At 33.0% G+C, this 23,368-nt stretch overlaps 1 protein-coding gene across 1 annotated transcript; it reads left to right on the top strand.

Annotated features, from left to right (window-relative positions):
- Positions 1 to 5,344: 5,344 nt before the first annotated feature.
- On the top strand, positions 5,345 to 15,679 carry LOC108467121 (uncharacterized protein At4g10930). Its single transcript, XM_017767639.2, has 15 exons — positions 5,345 to 5,535; positions 5,792 to 5,905; positions 6,149 to 6,234; positions 7,428 to 7,518; positions 7,718 to 7,767; positions 8,196 to 8,265; positions 9,306 to 9,415; positions 9,943 to 10,008; positions 10,567 to 11,138; positions 11,257 to 11,346; positions 11,473 to 11,548; positions 12,069 to 13,335; positions 13,457 to 13,531; positions 13,684 to 14,751; positions 14,930 to 15,679. Exons 2-15 carry the CDS (start codon positions 5,837 to 5,839, stop codon positions 15,155 to 15,157), a joined length of 3,918 nt encoding a protein of 1,305 aa, XP_017623128.1. The 5' UTR covers positions 5,345 to 5,535; positions 5,792 to 5,836; the 3' UTR covers positions 15,158 to 15,679.
- The last annotated feature ends 7,689 nt before the right edge of the window (positions 15,680 to 23,368 follow it).

Raw genomic sequence — 23,368 nt, 5'->3', positions numbered from 1 at the left:
AGTACTATAGCAGAAGTAGTTTCCGCAACATGCTGAAGAGCATCAGCGATAGCTTGTAGTAAATTGAATCACCTACTCCCTAATTATTACCTCGCTCAACATTGGGTTGTTGAGTACCAGCTAGATTAACACTCGGTGTCACTGATTCAGTTCTATCTAACTCATTAGAAACATCATCACCAGTATACATCTCTTGGTCAACTTCATTATTATACTCATCCGACATCGTTCAACTATAAAACAAAAACAAGTATAATCAGTATCCAAATCCCGATTCAACCTGACTCAACTTTGACATGTACTTCTAAAATCGATTTTGAGCTCGATTTAGTTTGAGAATTTACTAAACTTGTAGCTCTGATACCACTAAATGTAACACCCCAGCCCACCTCCATCGTCGGATTAAGGTCATAGGCATTACTAACCAATCAGAACATTTAATTACAATATAAGCCAATGTGCAAGCTAACTAATAACATTCATATTACGTAGAGAGCAATTCATGCTAATATAATATTTCCACATTATTGCCTTATACAATCAAGTAATAAGACATGCTATGTAATACTAAACTTGGTCTTCCACTATCTATACTCTTATCACTATTTATCCTCTCTTGAAAGCTAGAAGTTGGATACATAATAAGGCTATTCCAATTATTAGTATCAGAGTATTGAGTCATACTCTGACTATCTATATCCGATGACATTAGTAGAATGACCTACTTCACCTAATTTAGGTTTGCTATTTCACTCCAAATCAGAGTAAAAATACTCTTACAATCCTTATACAAGTTTACGGGACCCAAAAAATAGTCTAAAAATAAACAGGGGCTAATTTGAAATAATTCTGAAAGTTTTAGGGCAATCTAAAAAATACCTAGAAACAGAGGTCACACGGCTGTGTGGAATGCCTCAGGCCGTGTGACTTTTGAAGTTGGGACACACGGTCGTATCCTAGCCCGTGCCTCTGTCCATGTAACTCACTAACTTAAGACACACGACCTTGTCGTATGCCGTGTCTCAGCCCATGTGGGAACTGCACTTATATTGTTCTACAACACGTTCAGGGCACACACCCGTGTGACAGACCGTGTCCCAGGCTGTGTGTACCTAAATGTACCTTAAAACTCAAGTTTATCAAATTGTGTTTACTTGGACATTAAGCAACCAATTCGCCAATCATTTAACCTATTCAAAACTCAATTAAACTTGCTCAAAACAAGCCAAAACAACCATCCTAAGTGCCTAACCAATGTACCCTCATTGGTACCACATTTTATATCTTCAAACATATGAACAAAGCATCAACCATTCAAAACTTTCACTAATACCAAATTTGTCATAATCGGACTAACATTTAGCTACTTAGGTTGCCAAACTTTAAGCTAAACACATACCAAACTTTAAGCTAAGCTATTATACCAAACATAGCCTCAACCACAACCATATATACAAATAACCATCATTTCACTTGAAAACCAAAATATCATCACATTATCAACAACATCAACCAAAAAACCTCCTAGGTACATTCCAATACAAGATAGAACATCACCACACTTGAGTCTTGGATTCATTGTTGGATGCTGTTCGACGATAAACTGAGAAGTACCTAACCTGCGCACAGAAAACAAAACCGTACTCTGAGTATAACTCAGTGGTATTTCTATATTCTGGACAATTGAAAGTTGATGTAAATAAATAAAAATGTAAGATGCAATTAAGAAATGATATATATATATAATATCAAGATCATCATACCAAGTTATTCATTCTTGTTAACATCCAATAAATATTACAATTTTAATATATAGCAATAGTCTTTATAAGGCAGTTAATAAATCATCTCATACAAAGGCATTATTCATTTCCATTTCCAATCCATGAGTTCATTACTCATAATTCATCAATATTCCCAAAAAAATCCACCATTTCATATTTCATTTCACATCCCATTTCCATTTCTTATCCTTTATCATTTCAAATATCAAGCACATCGATTTTTATCATTTATTTTCCCTTATTAACACAACTCGAACTCGAACGAATATACGGATCCAACCAACATACCAGTTTGGAACCCAGTGCCTTATCGGATAAATCCAAAGTAATAACTGTGCCCAACACTATATAAGTTGACATCCAGTGTCTTATTGGTTAAACCGAAGCAAATTGACACCCAATGCCTCATCGACTCGAGGTCAAAAAAATCCATGAACTCTTTTTATCCTATGGCATGCCATCTATATCCGACTTAGCCTGAAACAGTTAATAGAGTTTCACTTTACTTTTCAATACAACCAATGTCTCAATTTTCATGAATGTATATTATCACATATAAGCATATATTCAATTTGATAGTAACTATATTTTCTCAATATATATATATTCAATTCAACAGTCATAAAAATAAAACATTTATCAATATTCATAATTGAGTCATTTTAATCATCATTTGATTCAATTCTGTCCAAATGTACAAGAGTTCTCACCTCAATTACTTACCATACACAAACAACTTAATATGCAAAATTCACAATTTAGTTCAGATTATAGAAACATAAACCGTATATTCTGAGCTACTCAACGTCGATTTTGTCTTTTCCTTTCTTACTCGAGGATTCCAAGACAACATTCGTTATGGAATAAAATAATTACAATATATTAATAAGATACCACTCAATTCACAAGAATTTCAATTTTTCTATTATATTTTGTTTATTCTTGAATTTAGTCCCTAAATTGAGACTAATTTTAATCTCCATATTTAACATCAAAATTTTATACTAATTTCACTCTAAGCTAAATTTAGCTCCCTATTTTTAATACCCCTTAATTTTGAATTTTTCACAATTTAGTCCTTATTGCTCAAAATTAACATTTAACTCCACAATTTAGTCATTTTTCAATTCTAACTTAAAAATTGTCAATATAATCCCAAAAATTCTAACTAATCAACAATGTTAACATCTTAAATCTTGAACAATACTAAAAATTGTAACTTGGGTTGACAAGTACTAAGTACCGGGATTCAAAAAACGTAAAAATTACAAAAAAAAAGAACTAAATTGACTAACCAATTAAAGCTTGAATGTTTTAAAAACCCTTATGGCTGTCCAAGTTCCTTTGCTTCTCCCTAATTTCGAAATTGCATGTAAAAGAGAATTAAAACATTCCCTTTCATGCCACTTTCCATTATAATTCTTTTCATTTTGTTTTCATTTTATTTATTATTATAACATAAGTTTTATTAAGTTAACATAATATATAATATATATCATAAATGCTACATTATGACCAAAGAAACATTGGTAGAATTATTACTTTAGTCCTTTTAATTAATTTCAATCTATAATTCAACTTTTGACTCTTTCACTATTTGGTCTGTATACCTTAATAACTCTTAGTTCAAGAAAATTGTTTACTAAAAATTTAATTCGCCTCTAAAATGACTCCGTAAATATTTAATAAAAATATTTACAGGTCCAATTTGTAGAAACGGTGTCCCGAAAATACACTTTTTCGACACCCCTAACTATCGGGTCGTTGCAATTAAGTTGCATATGTTATATGATGGAATGTTATATACATATATGATTGTGTTATAAGTTCATGATATGATTTTGAACTAACCCATTTGATACATTGGTTGAAATTCTTATGGAAGTGTAAGGTTGCCAAAGATGCCATATTAGATATCATTGTATGACAATTGTAAAAATTGTTGTAGTGTTAAGGTAAATTAAGTAAATTTAATATGGACTTACTAAGCATTCAAAATCTTACCCATTATCTCCTTTTTCGTTGTAGATCGTCAGTTTACGGAACATGTCTTAAGTAAATTTAATATGGACTTACTAAGCATTCAAAATCTTACCCATTATCTCCTTTTTCGTTGTAGATCGTCAGTTTACGGAACATGTCGATTGGACCATCACAAAGCTCACACTATCCTATCAATGTTTCAATAGTCTTTTGCTCGTTTTAATTTCGATTATGTGGCATGTACATAGGTAGTAAAAGTGAGTCAACTTGTAACTACATGCTTGGTTTGAATTTGGACTAGTATATATATTATGAAATGATAATGCTTACATTTGTATTAAAGCATGATTTGGTCATGTTATGTTAATATATATACATAGTGTTTTAATGGTTTGTTTAAATGTGCTAATGGTAAGAATTGAACTTAGAAATAACATCGTTGGTATGTGATTTGAATGGCTTGGAAGAAGAAAGACTAGGTTGTGTTTTAAACAAGTTGTTGGATTGAATTATTATCAAAGATGTTTTGAATTGGTAATGGCTATATGCATTGATTGGTATGTATTTTGGAGTATTTTGTGTAGGTATGATGTGTGGTTAAGTGCACCATCTTAACCAATTTTGGTTTTGGCATGAAAAGGGACCAAATGGTAGTTTTTGTCACATTTTCATTAAGGTATTGATACCCTAGTAAGAGTATCAATGCCTAGTATTTTCAATCGGTTTTACAAACAAATAGAAGGTCAATTTGGTATCGAGAATAAGGTAAGGTATCGTAACTATAAGGAAATTTCGGTACATTGATCCAAGTATCGATACCTTATGATTTTAACTTGATTTTATGAAACATCAAAGCTTAATTTTGTATCGGTAATTTTCTAAAATTACAATTTAGTCCTTTTTGCCACATTTCCACATCCATAATATCTTTCTTTGATTATCATCTCTAATATCATTTTTTATTTCATAAAAATTCTTTATTTGACTCATTTTCTAATTTTCTTAAAAATTTACTATATTCGATTCTAAAATAGTGTTTTATGTCTTATAGAAACTCTTAGGGTGTTATAAGGAGAATATTGTACCAACTGACTATAAAAGCACATTCTTTTTAATTCTTTAAATGAATGTTTACCTTTTAGTTTTAATAATAAAGAGAATGTAACAACCGATAACTGTAACATGGAATAGGGAATTTTATTTGGAATTATAACATAGAAAATATGTCCAATAAACTCTTAATGCAGTAATAAGAATATTATATTGTAAACATGAGAGCTTGGGTTCGACCTAAGAAAAAAGAAAAAAAATAGTTTTAACTTTATTTAGGACCTATATTTGACATTTATTGGGAGACGAATGCAGAGACTATTGTTGACAAGTTTCTTTAGCTGTTTAAGGTCACTCATTACTTCCTCATATTACCCAAAAAAAAAAAAATCCTATTTTAATTCTACTTCTAGAAAGAAGAAAAAAATAATGGGCCAAAAAGAAGACAATCATTTTCATTTATTTATTAACTTGGGATAGCCCAAATATTGGGCTTTAGTTGCCCCATATCAAAGCCCAAGATACATATTAGGCTTTAAGGCAGCATATTAAGCTCCTGAGTTATGCCAGGGTCGAAACGTTTTCAATTTTCGAAACCCGCAGTTACGAAGATACCCTTTCTTGATCCTCATCACATCTTTCACTTCAGCGATACAGACACGAGAAAGGGAATGGCGGACTCTTCTTTCATTCGCTTTTAATCTTTTCGCTTTACAAGGTAACTAATCTTTCTGAATCCTCCCATTTTTCATATCTCTCTCTTTTTTTATTTCTATTTTTTTATTTAATTACTGAATTGACCTCTTAAACTTCTTTGAAAATCCCTATTTCTGTGAGGTTAGCAACTTAATCAAGTTTTTGAATAACATCGATATATGCATACCTAGACGATCCTAAGTATGCATGTATCTTTGATCATTTGATTTTTTATATGATTTTGATATTTTACTGGGTTTTTGTTGTTATTCTTGTAGGTTTTCATTTATTCTTGACAGGTTTGTAATTTTGAAAAGATAAAAATGGATGTGGATTTGGTTGCAAGTGAAATTTTGGAGGAGGATACTATTCCAGTTATTGATCAAAACAATGTAAGCTTCTAGTTAAATGATTATTCGGATTATTATTACTTCGGTTATTTCATTTCATTTTACTTTATTCTTTATTTTGTTTTCAATTTTGTCCTAGTTTCATTGATTTTTGTAGCTGAAAGTTGAAAAACTCTAGTGTTAGATGCGTGGAAAAAGTATTCAAATACTTGCACTGGTTTATGATAGTTGTTTGATTTAGAGTCTTGAATGTGTGTGTTCTTTTCTTTTTCCTTTTAAATGCAGGATCTTTCTAATTTCGATGGCGGAAGATGCGGGATATGCATGGATATTATTATTGACAGGGGGGTTCTTGATTGCTGTCAACACTGGTATTTTTCTGCATACTGTTTCTAGTTATTCCTATTTTCATCTTTACCCCCTGCAGCATCTTTAATTAGAAGCAAAGCTCCTTTTCTTTATGGCGCTAGTACTGTGGGTAGGCATCTAGTTTTCTCTTGGGGGTGTTTGGTTTGCCGCTTAACATACATTCCAGACTAAGGTGTTTGGATTTCAACATTCTGGCCATCCCGTAATAGTATAGGGTGTTATGGCCTCTTTCTTAGTAATCTGATATTCCAGGCGAAATCTGAATTTAGGACAAAATTACTTCTCTTTTCATTATATTTATCAATATAGTCCTTTTTATAATATTTTAAGACAAAAACCAAAATATCTCTTCTTTTTTCTTCTCTTTTTCTCTTTTAAGTTTGAAAACTAAAATTGATGCAGATACTCTATTTTGTATATTTGTATGGATATTTTTTGACAAAGCCTGCCTTAATATACTACTTTTCTTACAAGGAAAAAGAAGAAAACTATGTTCTTTATCGACCATGAAATAACTTTAAGAATGGATTTTTCATACGTAAATACAAGCTTTGTGAGTATATAAACTGTAGGGTTTTCCTTGTTTGAAAAAAAGAGTTAAAGAATTTGGTTATGGTCAGTGTTTCATGTACTTAAGAATGTCTGCAACAAGTAAGCACACACTCCTCCAAAAATTGACTGAGCTGACTTGTATACAGATTTGGGTCATTCCTAAAATGATCAACATGTGGTGTGGAGACAAACCATATAAATAAATTTTCATAATTAGGTTTAGTTGTGGTTCAATTGAATTCATATGATCCTTCAAAAGAAATTGAATTCATATGATAAAATAAAGGTGTAATAAAAGTGAATTTATTAAGTTATTTTAATATTATAAAAATTTGAGACTAAAAAATGTTGAAAGAAGTGAACTTGTAAACGCAAAATCTTACATTCTCGTAATCCTATTACGAAACATAATCTTGCATTCCCGCAATCTTATTACCTTCACTTTTTGATTATATTTCTCAATCTTTCTCCTCAAGGAGTAAAGTTAAGTAGAAGAAGCTACACTGTTATTTTGTTTTGACTCTCTACTTTGATTTTTTTAATGTGACATTTTATTCAGATTGATTAAAAAATCAATTAGTGTTCTGATGTCTTTGGATCCTGTTCTGAATTTGATGATGCGGGTTCATCTTGTGAATTTCAGGTTTTGTTTTGCATGTATTGACAACTGGGCAACAATCACAAACCTTTGCCCACTTTGCCAGAGTGAATTTCAGTTAATCACCTGTGTTCCAGTGAGTTATGCAAAATTCTTAAAGCTTTGATTTTGGTCTCCCTCTTTTCCTGCTAGTTATTTTACAAAAGTTATTTTTCTCTAAATGGCCCATCTGTATGCTAATTTGGCTACTTCACCTTTAGTTACCTTGAAATTCTTTATGAAAGTATATGCAATATGTTGATTAAATCATTTGAGCTACCATTTTGATCATGAAGGTATATGACACCATAGGAAGCAATAAAGTTGAGGATGAGACATTTTCCAGGTACTTCTCAATTCTACTTTCTTCCAACTCAGTTTCATTTGTCCACCAAAAGAGGGAAAAGAAATTCTAGTTTATGTTGGATTCTTGAAACTGCCTGCGTTACATCCTGGTGTCTATATAGTTTCTTGTTTGTTTTGCATCCTTTGTTATATTAATAAATGAATTAATCTCTCAAGTTTAACATGAAACAACATATTGCAACTATGTAGTATGCATTAGATTTTGGAGGTTATATATGGTGATTGGAGATTCATATCTTATGCATTATTTTGATATTCTGGATATCAAGAAAATTTTGCAATTAAACAATTTGGAAAATGACCCTCTATGATACAGTAATTACATATTATCTTTGTGAAGAACTATGGTGATTGAGTTGCTAAGATTCTTCTCTATGTTCTGATTTTGACTTTTTTTTACATATGCAGAGAGGATGATTGGTCCATTGAAGGGAAGAGCAACACTCTTTCTTTCCCATCATACTATATTGATGAAAATGTAATTATCCTGCATATGCTATCTTTACGGTTTCTTCATATATTGAGGACGTAGTAATCATTCAAGCTAGGGGTGAGCGATCGAATTGAGTGAAAAAAATTTCGAGTTCACCAGTCGTATTTTATCATCCTAACTCAATTTGAAATTTTTTTGAATCGAGTCGAATGAAATGAAATGAAATTCAAGTCGAGTCGAGTCGAATTGAATCGAGTGAAATTGTTTTGAGTAAAATTAAAAAATTAAAATTGTCAAATAAAAATATTGTTATAGTATAATTAATTCTATGTTAGAGCACAAAAATTTAATACTATATATATTTGAAAATTTTTCAAAGCAAAAAAAAAAAAGATCTTGAGTATGATAAATTTGAATCATTAATTAGGTTCAAAATTATTATTTTAGAAAAATTTTAAAATTTTAATTTTTTATATAATTTTTAAAATTTAAATTTTGAAATTTTATAAATATTTTGAATTTTAAAATTATTTTTGAATTTTTCTTTTGTAATTTTTGTTGAGAGAGACCAATTTGCTTATTTTCAAAGTGGATAAGGATTAAAAAGTACTGACACTAATCTGTTATTCGAATTATTTGAATTGTAAAATTCAACTCGAACTTGAAACTCGACTCGAGTTATTTGAGTTGACTTGAATAATTCGAATAACTTAAATAACTTGATTCGATTAACTCGAAATTTGAATCTTTTTTTAAATTTTTTGAATCGAATTGAGTTTTGCTCACTCCTAATTCAAGCTAGCTTTAACTTGGACAAATAGCTGTTAAAATGCTTTTGTCAAATGGCACAAATCATTGGCAGGACAATTAGTTAGAAAATGTCAACAGTGATGGCAATATTAGTCGGAACCAATTGCAGACGTACATTGGTTCTTTGTTTAGGACAACAAAAACTCCATGCAGAATATAGTGCTATTTTATGAAGATGGAACTTATATTTACCATTTCATTGTTTATTTTTATTTTTCTTCTAATTTCTAGTGAATGGCATGCCATATAAACCTTACATATCTTTCTTTTTGTAGTCAGTTATCTGCTTGGATGGAGATGGCTGCAAAGTTCGAAGTTTATCCACAACCATTGAGGGAGATCCCGATCTCGATACATCAATTGCTTGCGACTCTTGTGATATATGGTAACATGAATCTTTTATCAGATTTCAATCTGATTTTTCTTTCTGTTACTTTCCTTCCCATCATTTATACATATGCATATACTTTTATCATTTTGTAAATATTCCTTCTTATACGGATAAGGTTCAAACTGTCACTCTACTTAGGGGATGTATCAAATTTACCACACATTGTTTAACCGGTGTAATTTTATCTCTTTTACTTCCTAGTTCGGTTTAAAAAGTTCAAAACTTTACAGTAAAAGAATATTATTTTAGATAATAAATTCTAACTTTTGATCATTTTTTACCAAATGGAAAGTACAATGGTAAAAATGTACACATTTGCTCATAAGTGGTAAATTTGATTCATCACCTTAACTAGTATAGTAGATTTGGATCTTATCCCTTTCTCATTATTTATCACTTTGATTCTTTGTGTTCCGTGTTTTCCTTTTTCTTTGTTTTAGCTTCTTCTAGTTGTAGGTTCAGTAATGTTAATTTGTAATGGTTTCATCTCTTAATTGTTTCTCAACTTGGAATCATGACAGGTACCATGCATTTTGTGTGGGATTTGATACTGAGGGCACATCAGAAGACACTTGGTTATGCCCAAGGTAGATTTGAAGACAGTGATTAGTGTGGGTTGGTGTTGTATTTTGGTTCCTAACTTCATCATGGTCCTTGAGATATCCTACATTAAAGTAACATGTGGTCAATATGTGTGGAATCTTGTGAGAGGTTAAGTTATCATATGATATACTTTTGTAGGAATTGACTGGGTTAAAGTGACTTTTGAGGGCATTTTACACTAACTGGGTAGATCTCTAGGGGGAATTGATATCTGATTTAGTTCAAAGTCGTGTGCTATTTTGGTTTTAATGATCTTTGGAGTTATCATGTGATATACTTTTGTTGGAATTGACTAGGTTAAAGTTAAGGGCTTTTTACACTAACTGGGTAGCAATCTCAATATCTCTAAGGGGGGATTGATATCTGATTTTGTTCAAAGTCGTGTGCTATTTTGGTTTTAATAATCTTTGGTGTTGTAATGTGGCTTATGTGGTTTATTTGACATTACTTTCAACCTCTATCAGTCCTTGAACTTTTATGCGTAAAGTTTCCACTTTTCCCCTAATTCTAACATTCTTTATATTGTTTTTATTTTATTATAGATGTGTAGCAAATCAAGCTTCACAAGAATCTGGTGTGGTTCTTGAGAAAAAAAACACCCAGCATGGTCCAGAGATTGCTAATGGTGAATATGTGACAGAGACGACTTTCTCTGGGAAGATGTCTGTTTCTGTTGCGGATACTGGCGAGACAGCTATTGTTGTCTCAATGGTTGGAGGAAATCATTGGACTGAAGAGCCAAGTGAAAACTTTTTATCGATCCTTGAAGTCAGTAACAGTCAGAAAATTGAGCTACCTAGCTCTGAAGGCAATTGCTGTGATACAGAAAAGGCATCATGTGATAAGAGCACTATTCAACCAATTTTGGAGGGCGAGGAGCTGGAGCTGTCTTTATCACGCAATACATTCTCCACTTTACTTTCAAATTCTTCAGTGCACGGTGAGTTCAAGACAAGTAAAGCTACAGAAACAATAAAAGAACGAACCAACTTAGATGGTGTTGGAAATACCTCTGGAAAGTCACTGAATGAATCCTGCACCAGGAACCAGTTTTCTGAAATCAAATCCAGTGCGGGCCTTCATCTTGGTTTATCAATAGGCTCGTTTCTCTCTGGTAAGTTAACAATGTAGGAGCTCTCTTTATCTTTTAAAATTCATTGCAGGGTTACAACATACCATTAAAGTTTTGTATCTAATGCACATTTCACTACATCTCAACCTTGTGCTTACAGTTGATGATGATGTCAAAAGTAGTGGAAGCAAAGACCAGGTGAATGTAGAGACTGAGCATCAGAGTCACATGGAGGAACTGATGCCACTAGGTAAATAATAAAGTTATATAATACATTTTCTCTCTTGTTCTAGCATTTGCCTTATGGTTGGTTTTGTGATCTTTTTTAAGCAATCGATGTATGTATAACGCAAGCCGCCTTCATGTCTGCTTTCAGATGAGAAAACTGAACATGATAACAAGGAGAATGTTGGCACTGTTACTGGTTTAAAAAGGAAGAATTCATGTTTCAGGTTGCTCCTTCAGTATCTCTACTGTCTTAACTCACACTGGCATACATACATATGTACATGCATACATACATACATATCATATATGTTTTTTGGAAATAATGCTTTTGTATATATACATACATACATACATACATATCATATATGTTTTTTGGAAATAATGCTTTTGTATATATATTTTATAATCCTTATATTTTTTTACCTATGTCACTACTTGCTAATTGCCATATTCCTTTTTCTTTTATCTTTTAGGGGGGTGGGTTGGGTGGGAAATATCTCTTTTATGCAAATAGTACTGCTTGTTATGTTGATTAAAATTTGTGACTTTTTTCCTCTGCTGCTAGTTTATTGTTCTCATTTCCATTTTTAGCAGTGGTGGGTGTGGGTGGGGAAGCTTTGCTGTTGGTTTGTTCTTTAAGTTCTATAGCTTTTCTAAATTTATTTTCTTGTTTTAGAATTTGCATTCATCCTTAACTTTGTTTTTCATGACTTCTTATCCTTCCTGATTATTGATATGCTTTAGGAGTGATGTTTTGAGCTCTGATGGTGAAGAAACCAAATGTAAGAATGAGACTGAAGCTTTGAAGAAGAAAATTAAGGTTGAGGAATTGGTTCATATAGCTCCTGAGAGCAAAGTTGATACATCAGTATCAGATAATACTCCAAAATGCCTCACCTTGAAAGCAGTTTCCAGAGATGGCAAGGTCAAAAGTCATCCAGAAAAGGAAGATTCCATTACTGATTTAATGAGTATTGTTCAGGGGACAAGCCGTAGAACTTCTACCAAGGGGCTTGCACGTCGAAATCCTACTGATGAATCCTTGAAAGGAGAAAATTTGGCTGGCTTGAGGGTAAAAAAAATCATGAGAACATCTGAGGATAAGGAGTCATCTGTTGTTGTGCAAAAATTAAGAAAAGAAATTAGAGAGGCTGTCCGCAACAAATCCACTAAAGAATTTGGAGAAAGCCTTTTTGACCCAAAACTTCTTGCTGCTTTCAGGGCTGCAATATCAGGACCAAAGCCTGAAACTGTAAAGAAGTTGTCACCTTCAGCTTTGAAGATGAAGAAATCCTTGTTGCAGAAGGGTAAAGTTCGTGAGAATCTAACAAAGAAAATTTATGCAGATTCTAATGGAAGGCGGAAACGTGCATGGGATCGGGACTGTGAAGTTGAATTTTGGAAGTATCGGTGCATGGGAGCATCAAGGCCTGAAAAGATTGAGACCTTGAAGTCAGTTCTTGACCTCCTAAGAAATAATGAAGAGGGCTCAGAGAGGTGGCCAACATCTGAATGCCAGGCATCCAACCCCATTCTTTCCAGATTGTATTTAGCAGATACATCCGTTTTCCCACGAAAGGGTGACATAAGGCCCTTGTCTGCACTTAAAACCACTGGTAGTTCTGAACAGAGCGGAGAAAATGTTGCAGTAGGAAAAACTCCTCTACCATCTCTTGATCATACTGGAAAAAGTACAGAAGAAAACAAGGTTTCATCAAAGGTTGGTGCTCTCTCAGCTGATCTTAAAGGAGCTAAGACAGGTGTTTTGAACTCAAAAGGTTCTGCTGCTTCTAGTAAAGTTGATTCGAACAAAGGTTCAGAAGGGTCTTTACCAAGGAATCCTAAAGTTGAATCACAGAAAGTAGTGGGTGCAAAATCTGATGATGTAAAGGTTGATAAAAGAAAATTTGCCCTGGCAGTGCTTGCAAGGAAAAAGGCTGCAGAGAGCAAAAGTGGAACACAGGAAAGGCAGGAGGACAATGCTGTGCTGAAAGGAAGCTATCCCTTGCTAGTATGTGGGGACAAAATCTTTGTTTAACAATTTTCTTTGGACTAGTTTTTTGATATCTGAAGATCTTTGTTGTTAAGGCAATCTCATTTTTCCTTTTTCCCTTTCTGATTGCTGCAAGCAGGCTCAGCTACCACCGGACATGAGACCATCACCAGCACCCAGTCGGCATAATAAACTCCCCATATCTGTTAGGCAGGTATATAGTGCTTTTCATTGCATCCCTCTTTTCTTACAATCATGTTCAAGTATCCTGTTTTTAGTAGTATTTACCTGCTTTTTTAATCTTTCGATACAAAAATTAAAGAGGCATAGCTGGAGGTGGATAATTCTATGTCATTTGGTGTACAGGCACAGCTTTACCGCCTTACTGAGCACTTCTTAAGAAAAGCAAATCTGCCAATCATTTGCAGAACTGCTGAAACAGAGTTGGCTGTTGCTGATGCAATTAATATCGAAAGAGATGTTGCTGATAGGTCAAACAGCAAAGTAGTGTATCTGAACTTGTGCTCCCAGGAAGTATTGCATCGTTCAGATGACAGTAGGTGTATTAGAGCCAAAGAAGCAGATACTTCATCCCCTTCAAAAATCTCTACTAATAGGCAAGAGCAAGGATCTGATGAGTGTTCGACAGACCCTATGATTGTGGAAGCACTTAGAAATGCAGGCCTTTTGTCTGATTCTCCTCCAACTAGTCCACTTCATAAAACTGGGGTCCCTAATGAGGTAGATGATTCCTCAGCAAAAATCATGGATGAGGAGCCTGATAATATATTTGAAATGGATTCTCATTTGGAAGCAGATATTTATGGTGATTTTGAGTATGATCTAGAGGATGAAGATTATATTGGTGTTACTGCTGAAAAGGCTCTTAAGGTACAACCTGATGGTGTGGCAAAAATGAAAGTCGTTTTGTCAACTGTTAGCAATGAGCCGTCAAAATCAAACAACCTTGCTGATGCAGAGGACCATGAGAAATTGGGGAATATTGTGGTACCGGATGATTCTACCTGTTTGCCAAAGAATAGTAATGAACCTTTGATCAAATGCTCAACTGCAGATGATGGGACTGATAGGTCTTGTGCTGTTCTGGAACCCCCCTTACCTGATGAGGCAGGTGAAGAGCTTTCCATTGCAGAATGTGAAGAATTATATGGTCCTGACAAAGAGCCTCTAGTAAATAAATTTACAGAAGCATCCCAAAAGATACATGGGTTGGTTGATGCAGGAATTCCAGCAGACAACACAGCTATTATAGTTAATGAAAATAAAGTTATTGATCCCATTAGTCATGGCTCATCTGGTAGAGAAAATCCCGCTGAACAAATTCGAACTGTTGAAAATGTTAAAAAGAAAGATAAGAAATCCAATATGGAGACAGACAAGCAGTCTGATGGTGCTAATCATGTATCCAAGAAGGTATTGCAGAACACATCTTTTTGTTTGTTGTTTTTTCCCTCTGATTTATGCTATATAAATTTCTTGGTGAGAATAGCACATCAATTTGACCATAGGACCATTAAAGTCTTTCATGTACTAGGGCTTTTTCCCTTTGCAGACTTGCAATCTGCAGCTCATACTATCTAATACTTTGCAGGTGGAAGCATACATCAAAGAACATATCCGCCCACTCTGTAAGAGTGGTGTGATAACAGCTGAACAGTACAGATGGGCTGTGGCAAAAACCACCGATAAGGTTATGAAATACCACATAAATGACAAGAATGCTAATTTCTTAGTCAAGGAAGGTGACAAGGTAAAGAAACTTGCTGAGCAATACGTAGAGGCAGCCCAGCAGAAGGACAAAACTGATCCTTCGTTATGACTTTCATTTCCACTTCATCTAATTCCAATGACCTCTTGCACATTTCTCTTAGGGCCTAGAACCCCCCCCCCCCCCCCTCTTTTTGTCTTTGGTCAGTAAATTGTGGACGGTTTAGGCCTCCCTTGAGGGATATAGTCTGATGGAAAACGTGACATTGGCATTGTTAAATCGAGTATTCAAGGTAACCAAACATGATTATTAGGCCTGCCTTGTATGCCTATTTGCCATTACAGCCATAGCTCGAGATTTATGCCAAGGAATTTATGTTAGGACAATGCAGTTGTCGAGAAATTGTAAATTTGCTGCCGAGCTGTTCATCGACAACGGTGACAAGCCACAGATGTACGTTATCAAATTACTGATGGCGTATGTTTCTTCTTAAAACAACTCAAGCAAGGCAATTAAGAATTTCACTAATGTATGGTTGGAACACGCATTTCAATATTTGGATCTGAAATTCATGTGATAAATTGTGGGAAAGTTAAGCATGTAAAATTATTTTTGAAGGCATAAAATATGAAATTCTTTTTCTTTGCTTTTCATGTTTGCTTTAAAGTTAATGTTACGAGTATTTCTCTCAATAATGATATCTTCAAGGTTTAAATATTAATTCTATTGCCAATATACTAAATAATTAATTTAAAGCATATACACTATTATGCAGTGAAATTAACTTTTTAGTTTTACAAATAAATTAAAAATATCGTGGTAAGCATATAAAATAATTATCTTCAAAGTTATTTAATAAATTTATAAAATTAAGTAGGATAAAGTACAAAATGGTCATTAAAATATTGTTGTCACCAAATATTAAGAGCCATTGTGGAAGTGGAATTTTTTATTGATTTAATAATAAATTTAGCTTTCTAATGTTTATATTCTTTCAATTTGATCTTAAATATAAAATATTTAACAAAATTTGCCTATTAATGTTTGCAAAATTTGTCATTTTAGTTTAATTTTAAAAAGATTAATAAATTTAACCATCAATATTTATAAAATGACAATTTTTTTATCTCTTGAATTAACCGTGTTTGTTAAAGTTCTACAAAGTGGATGAAAAATTTTCATCCATTAACTTTATTGATGTGACAATCTATATGCATACCACGCCATTAACTATTCAAAAATTTAAACATATATAAACTTATATAAAATTATTTTAAAATTTAAAATTTAAAACTATTTAAAATTCAAATATAAATTATTGAATATTCAAAATATATATAAAATATAAAAATGAAAAAATGTAAAAATATTATAATGCTCTCCTTTCTATCGTAAGTTGTCACTATCGCCATTTTTTGAAATAAACAAAGCTATTTTTTTTTTTTTCTGTCCTTAGAGTGTCATTATAGTATTGGCACTAGTGGCACTTCCAATCACGCAATCAATATAAAATCCTAAAATACTAATGTCGGCACCAACAGCTTCTTCCAACTAAGGTTAATTTAAAATCTAAAAATACCAATCAATATTGCTTCGGAACGATATGCCATAGAGTCTTTTTATCTCTATTTCCACCAACGCTTGACGGTAGCATAAAGGGTATGATAAAAAAAATTAAATGTGTTTTGTTGGAATGATTGATTGTGTCTGTTTTTATTTTGGTTGAATTAAGTGATTTGAAATTTTTGAAATTTTTGCTTTTTATTTTCAATGTTTTTGACTTAGGGTTGTGAATTTTTTGAAATTAATGAGCAAAAACTGAATCTGAAGCTTGATTGTGCTCATCGATTTTGGGGATAGAATTTTTTTTTTTGTTCATTTTTTATTGCTTCTAATTGAGATTGAAACTGGAACAAATTTTTAGTGTTTGGTTAAATCAAGTGGTCTAAATAAAATTTTAAAACAAATTTTTTTGTTCATTTTCAATTTCAGTTCCGATTTTCTTTCATCAATTTAAGTCTTGATTTTTGCTATTTTGATTTTTATTATTCATCTATGAAGCTTTTCGGATGTGATGGGTATGTTTAAAAAAACAGAGAAAATGGTATTAATATTTGAGAAATTAAAAGTTAAAAAATGAGAAATTAAATAAAAGCAGCATGTTCTAGAAAAATTAGTGAAATATTGGCTGATACAAATATTTTATAATTTTAGGAAATATTATTTTATTTTTAAAGAATTTCAATAATTTTATATTTTTATATAAATTTTAGAATTAAATTGTTGAAATTTATAAATATTAGAAAACTAAATTTTTATTAAACCAATAAAAAATCTACATCAACAATTCCGTTAAAATGACTGTTAACGTTTAATGACCAAAAATTTTGATTTGAAATAGTTTAATGACCAAAATATAAGCCAACATATTTACTTTAACATCAACTAAAAATATTATTAATTTGAACATATTAATAAAATTATAAAAAAACTAAATTTATCAAGTAAAAGTGGAGAAGTCTAATGATTTTATTTGATAATGATTTTATTTGATTGACAATTTTTTACTTTTTTTACCTTTTAAATAAAATACAAAAAAAGGTTAAAGCCAATAGAAAGAGAAATAAGGCATTAAATAGATTTGTAAAAGAGCAAAAGATAATATACTATCAAAGGTAATCAAACAAATTATGAAAAGCGAAAGGAATTTATTTTACGAGAGAAGGAAAATCTAGTTCAGGGATAATGACAGAAATTACCCTCATATTTTATCAAAATTTTTAATGTGGTACTTAAATTTTTAATTTCGTTTATCAATCTGATATCTCCCTCTAACGGTGTTAATTTTTTATACAATTACAACTCTTATCCCACCACGTGGCATTATTGTCAGAAAAATTGATCTTTAAAGTTAAGGGATCTATAACTAATTATACCAATTTTTATTTTGAAGAATAAATTCAATAATAAACCCAAATTAAGTACTCCATTTTTTTCTTCTTTCTTTCACGATAAAAAATAAAAATAAAAAATCCTTTTTCACCAGTGCTCTTCATCCCTCCAGAACACAACCCAAATCTTTTATATCTCTTCCTTTCTTTCCTTATTTTCTGAACTAAAAATTTTCTCAAATGTCCATATGTTCATATCCCCTGACATGGTGAAGGAGAAAGACAAACAACAATAACCCAACACCACCATCAGTAACCCATACCCACAACCAATAAACTCCACCGATGCAGAAATCATAGCTCAAAAATAGCAACAACAAAAAAACAAAAAAAAAAAAGAATTTTAAAGCTTAACTTTTGACCTTCTTCCATCAAAACATAAATTAGCAGTAATATGTTTTAAGAATTTCTGGGCATTACATAAATTGAGAGTTTTAAAGCATACATCTTTACAACGATGATTTTCTTTTTTCTTTGGAAATAAACCCATGATTTTGGTTTGGTGGATATTGGCGGATGATTTAAAGGAAGAGCAAATAGGATTTCCTTCTGTTTTTTAGTTATATATGGTCATCGTCCAACAGAATAGAAGAATGTGTTTAGAGAAAAGAGAAAAGAGAGATTGAAGAAGAGAAGCAATGAAAATTTCATTTCATAACAGAAGCATAACCAATTCCCTCACTGCCTTCACTGTTAAAGGCTAAGGGAGCCGTTACAGCCAAATTGAAAATCACTTGCAGCTGTTATCTTGATAGTTGTGCCTGTGAAACGCCCCGTATCACACTACCCCTCCCTAAGCAACAAAACGCACCATATAACTAACATCAAAACGCACCGCATAACCTCATCCCAAAGCTCACCGTAAAACTTAAACTTAATAACTAAAATGCGGTGTTTTACTAACGGTATTAGTAGAATTTTAAAGCGACCCATAACAAATACTCCTTAAGACGATGAGATCCTTGTCCTCAAGGATCAAAAGTAGGGTAGCATTGCTGTAGGTCATGGAGAGTCTCCCAGATGGCATCTTCAGAGAACGAGTTTGCCCATTCAATCAACACTTCTGTGACGGCTTGGTTACCTCTCTAAACCATGCTTCTATCCAAGATATGAGTAGGTTCCTTTAACATAGCTCCATTGAGGCCCACTGCACCTAGAGTGGGTTGAACCAACTATTGTCCTACATGTTGTTTGAGCTAAGACACATGGAAGGTAGGGTAGATTCGAGAACCTAGAGGTAATTGAAGTCAATATGCCACTTTGCCTACTTTATCCTCTACAATAAATGGGCCAAAAAACTTAAGAGCAAATTTCTGGTTGAGTATCTTCCTAACAAAATGTTGCTTGGTTGGAGCTTAAGGTAGACCAAGTCTCCCACTTGAAAAACTCTTATCACTTCTTCTACAGTTAAAAAAATGCTTCATCCTTGCTTGAGCTCATTTGAGGTGGAATTAGAGGAGTTTCCTTACTGCTTCATGTTACTGCAAGCTTTGATCCATACACTCCACCTTAGAGGAACCTGCTAGGTAAGGTAGGTGTTAAGGAGGTGGTTGACTATACAAGGCCTTGTATGGGGTCATCTATATAGTTGACTGAAAGGTGGAGTTATATTAGCACTCAGCTAAAGGCAACCAGCAATTCCAATCTCCAGGATGATCTTCAGTATGCACTTGATATAGCTTTCCAAGCATTTGTTAAGGGCTTTAGGTTGTCCATCAATTTGGGGATGATAGGCTATTGATAGGTGCAACCTTATACCAAGCTTGTTGAAGAGTTCTTTCCAAAATAAGCGAATAAAAATCTTGTTCTTGATAGACGCTATAGAGTCGGTAACCTATGCAGCTTGTAGATGTTATCTAGGTAGGCTTAGGCCACAGTCAAGGCAAAAAAAAGGATGGGAAAGAGCCACAATATGGCCATACTTGGTAAGCCTATCCACTACCACTCAGATGGTGCTTTTCCCTTTTTAGGATGGTAACCCTTTAATAAAGTCCATGCTCACATTAGACCAGGCCCTATTTGGTACAAGCAAAGGTTGAAGGAGCCTAATAAAAGTTTTTGTGTCATAGCATCTTTAGCAGACAACGCATTCCCTTACCCACTATTTGACATCCTTAGCTATCCCCTTTCAATACACCAAACTAGCCAGTTTATGTCGAGTAGCATGTGTGCTAGAGTGTCCTCCCACAACACTTTCATAAAAGTATTTGAACAGCTCCTATTGAAGTTCCTGATTGGCTCCTACTACTAACTTTCCTTTCATCCTTAAAAATTTGCCATCCCGAGAGTATTTTGGATGAGAAGATGGTTGTTGTTACAGCTCAACATAAAGCTTACTCAGCTTGGGATCCTCTTTCCAAGAATGTTGTTCTATTGGTAACAGTTTAGAAATAATGGAGCTACCAATCATTTAAAGCATATGGACAGAAGAACCTAAGGGTTGTCTAGAAAGAGCATCTGCCACTATATTGTTGCTCCCCTTCCTGTAGACCACATCAAAATCATAACCTAGCATCTTAGCTACCCATCTCTACTGGAATGGAGTGATGGCCTGCTAGTCAGAAAGAAACATGTGGCTTTGTGTGAGTTGGAAAAGTTCAAAGCAAGATACAATAGCTAATTCTACAACTGAGGCTAAGTACATTGCAGCCATTGAGGCTACAAAAGAGGCTGTTTGGATCAAAAATTTCATAAATGAACTAGAGGTTGTGCCTAGTATATTAGATGCTATAGAACTTCATTGTGACAACAATAGAGCCATTGCACAAGCAAAGGAACCCAGATCTCACCAGCGATCCAAACATATACTTAGGCGTTTTCATCTCATTTGAGAAATTATTGATCGAGGAGATGTTAAAATATGTAGAATACCAACATATGACAACATTATTAATCCATTGACGAAGCCTCTAACATAGCAGAAACAAAATCGTTACACTAAGTCACTTGGTATTAGATATATGATTGATTGGTCTTAGTGTTAGTGGGAGATTGTTAGAGTATGCCCAAATACCAATCATAAGATAATTGTAATCACATACTCGTTTTACTTTATTTGTTAATATAAGGCATTGACATTGTCATTTCAGTTTCTTTTTCTGTGTGTGTAAATAAACTGATTAATAATAAAGTCTTGAGAATAATATGATTATTCTTAAAAGGTCTTTATTCAAGTATTATTATGGGATAGGGATGCATTAAGACTAATGCGTAATTGATTGATGACAAAATGTTGTCATTAGCATAGGGATGTCAAAATCAATACATGAGTATGTGTTAAAAAATAACATATTGGACTAACCCGCTATGAGTATGTTTCTTGGATTATTATGTAATAGTCACAACATTACTCATAATGATAACTATGTATACAATCATCAGACTCGAGATCATCATTGTCCTAACATCGTGAGTTGTATATTTTGATACAATCAAATGTCTACCGTAATAGGCTGTACTATAAAGACTGATGTTGGGTATGCCGCAATCTATGTAGTGAGATATGATTGATCAAGATAAGATTTGGCCCTCTTACATAATGGGAGCAATATCTTAGGCCACTTGATGGAGTGAGACTAAAAATGCTGGCTGTACTTAAATAAGTTGATATCACACTTATTTGTTTATTGTAGTCTACTCAGAATATCAAGAAATATGAGATTGGACTATACAAGTGTGACTATTCCATGACTTATGTCCAATCTAGATATAAAGGATAAAAAATATAATACATGAAAAAATTATCACAAAAAAAGTTATGTCGAATCACAGCTTCTTGTAACTTGGGTAGCAATGATGCATTGTTAGATGTCACTCATTACTTGCACTATTAGAAATATTTTAATATTACTACTAATATTACAAGAGCCTATAGGGTCACACCCTATGGTTGAAGTGAAAAAAATCCAAATACAGTTCGTATTGTGTTTAGTTGTCACATAAATTAAATTAATTATTAATTTAATTTAATTTGACAGAACGCATTATATGTACAAAATTGTTGTACACAAATAGAGAACATAGTTAAAATTACTATATAAATTTGATTCAAATAAAATATTAATTGAATATAGTTTATCGTATTTCATCAAGATAAAAAGACATGTAAGTTGATATTCTTTTGGAAATAATATATTTTTGATACCTTCCATATGTTTCTATAAGAATAAGGGAATAATTTCATTTTTTCTGATTATGTAATATTAAAAATAATAAAAAAAGATGTGAATCCCTACATCTACATAGGTTACCAAGAAAAATAATATAGAGGGTCAAGCAACTATTTTTGAAAACACTCTTCGAAAGGTTCAAGAGAATTTTGTTGTTCATTCTTCTATTGGGTAGACTACGTAGAGGCCGAGACGATTTTGTTGCGGCTTGGGATCGGCAATGAGCAAGGGAATTAGATCAGAAAGGTATTTTTTTACCCTATTTCAACCTGAGTTCTTTTCTCGCACATGGATCCATGGTTGATGATCACCGGAATAAATTTTCTACTGCACCACGGGAGGTTTGGGCGTTCCAACATTTTGGTGGTCAGCCTTGTTTTGAAAATAGTGCCCAATCAAATAAAGATGCCACTTGTTGAAAGCAAGGAGGACTACAAGGCTTGGTGCCTCACTCCAAGGGCTTTGTTGAAAAATGTAATTAGATGCTTTTGTTGTAGAACAACTCCAACACCTCAGTTGTTTGCATCTGTGTCTATACAGAATTCCATGTGAAAATCAGGTGGAATGAGAATAGGAGCAGAGCTTAGAGCATGTTTTAAGGCTTGGAAAGCTTTAACAACTTGATATGTCTAGCCCTACTCATTCTTCTTTAAAAGGTTAGTTAGAGTCTTAGCTATAGTCCCATAATTCCTAGTGAACCTCTTCTAATACCTTGAGAGACCAAGGAAACCCATAAGCTCTTTTATCGTCTGTGGAGTTGGCCAAGCCATCACACTCTTCACTTTAGAATGGTTCATAGCTACAGTTTCCTGGGATATGACATGGCCTAGGTACTGAATTTTGGTGGAGGCAAACTGACATTTTTTTATTGAAGAATAGGTGATGACTTCTCAAAAGGTGAGACACCTCCGTAAGTTGCAGCAAATAATCAAACTAGGACTTGGAATAGACTAAAATGTTAAAAAAAATAGCACAGACTTCCTCAGTAGTGGCTTGAACACTAAATTCATCAATGCTTGGAAGTTGGATGAGGCATTTATGAGGCCAAAAGGCATAACTAAGAACTCATAATGCCCCTAATAAGTTTGAAAGGCTATCTTGTGAATGTCAGACTCTCTCATTCTGATTTGGTGATAACTTGATCTAAGGTCCAACTTGGAGAAATACATTGCTTGGCCTAGCTCATCCAGAAGTTCTCAATC

Source organism: Gossypium arboreum, chromosome 8 (assembly GCF_025698485.1).
Source record: "Gossypium arboreum isolate Shixiya-1 chromosome 8, ASM2569848v2, whole genome shotgun sequence".
Lineage (NCBI taxonomy): Eukaryota > Viridiplantae > Streptophyta > Magnoliopsida > Malvales > Malvaceae > Gossypium > Gossypium arboreum.
The sequence above is the reverse complement of the archived record's forward strand: the minus strand, read 5'-3'. Positions and strand labels throughout refer to the sequence as shown.

Bases quoted from the DNA above. Each gene is read 5' to 3' on its own strand.
- LOC108467121 (XM_017767639.2), top strand. From the start codon at position 5,837: ATGGATGTGGATTTGGTTGCAAGTGAAATTTTGGAGGAGGATACTATT. The intron at 7,768-8,195 runs GTACTTCTCAAT...TTACATATGCAG, and splicing joins GAGGATGAGACATTTTCCAG to AGAGGATGATTGGTCCATTG. The intron at 11,549-12,068 runs GTTGCTCCTTCA...GATATGCTTTAG, and splicing joins AGGAAGAATTCATGTTTCAG to GAGTGATGTTTTGAGCTCTG.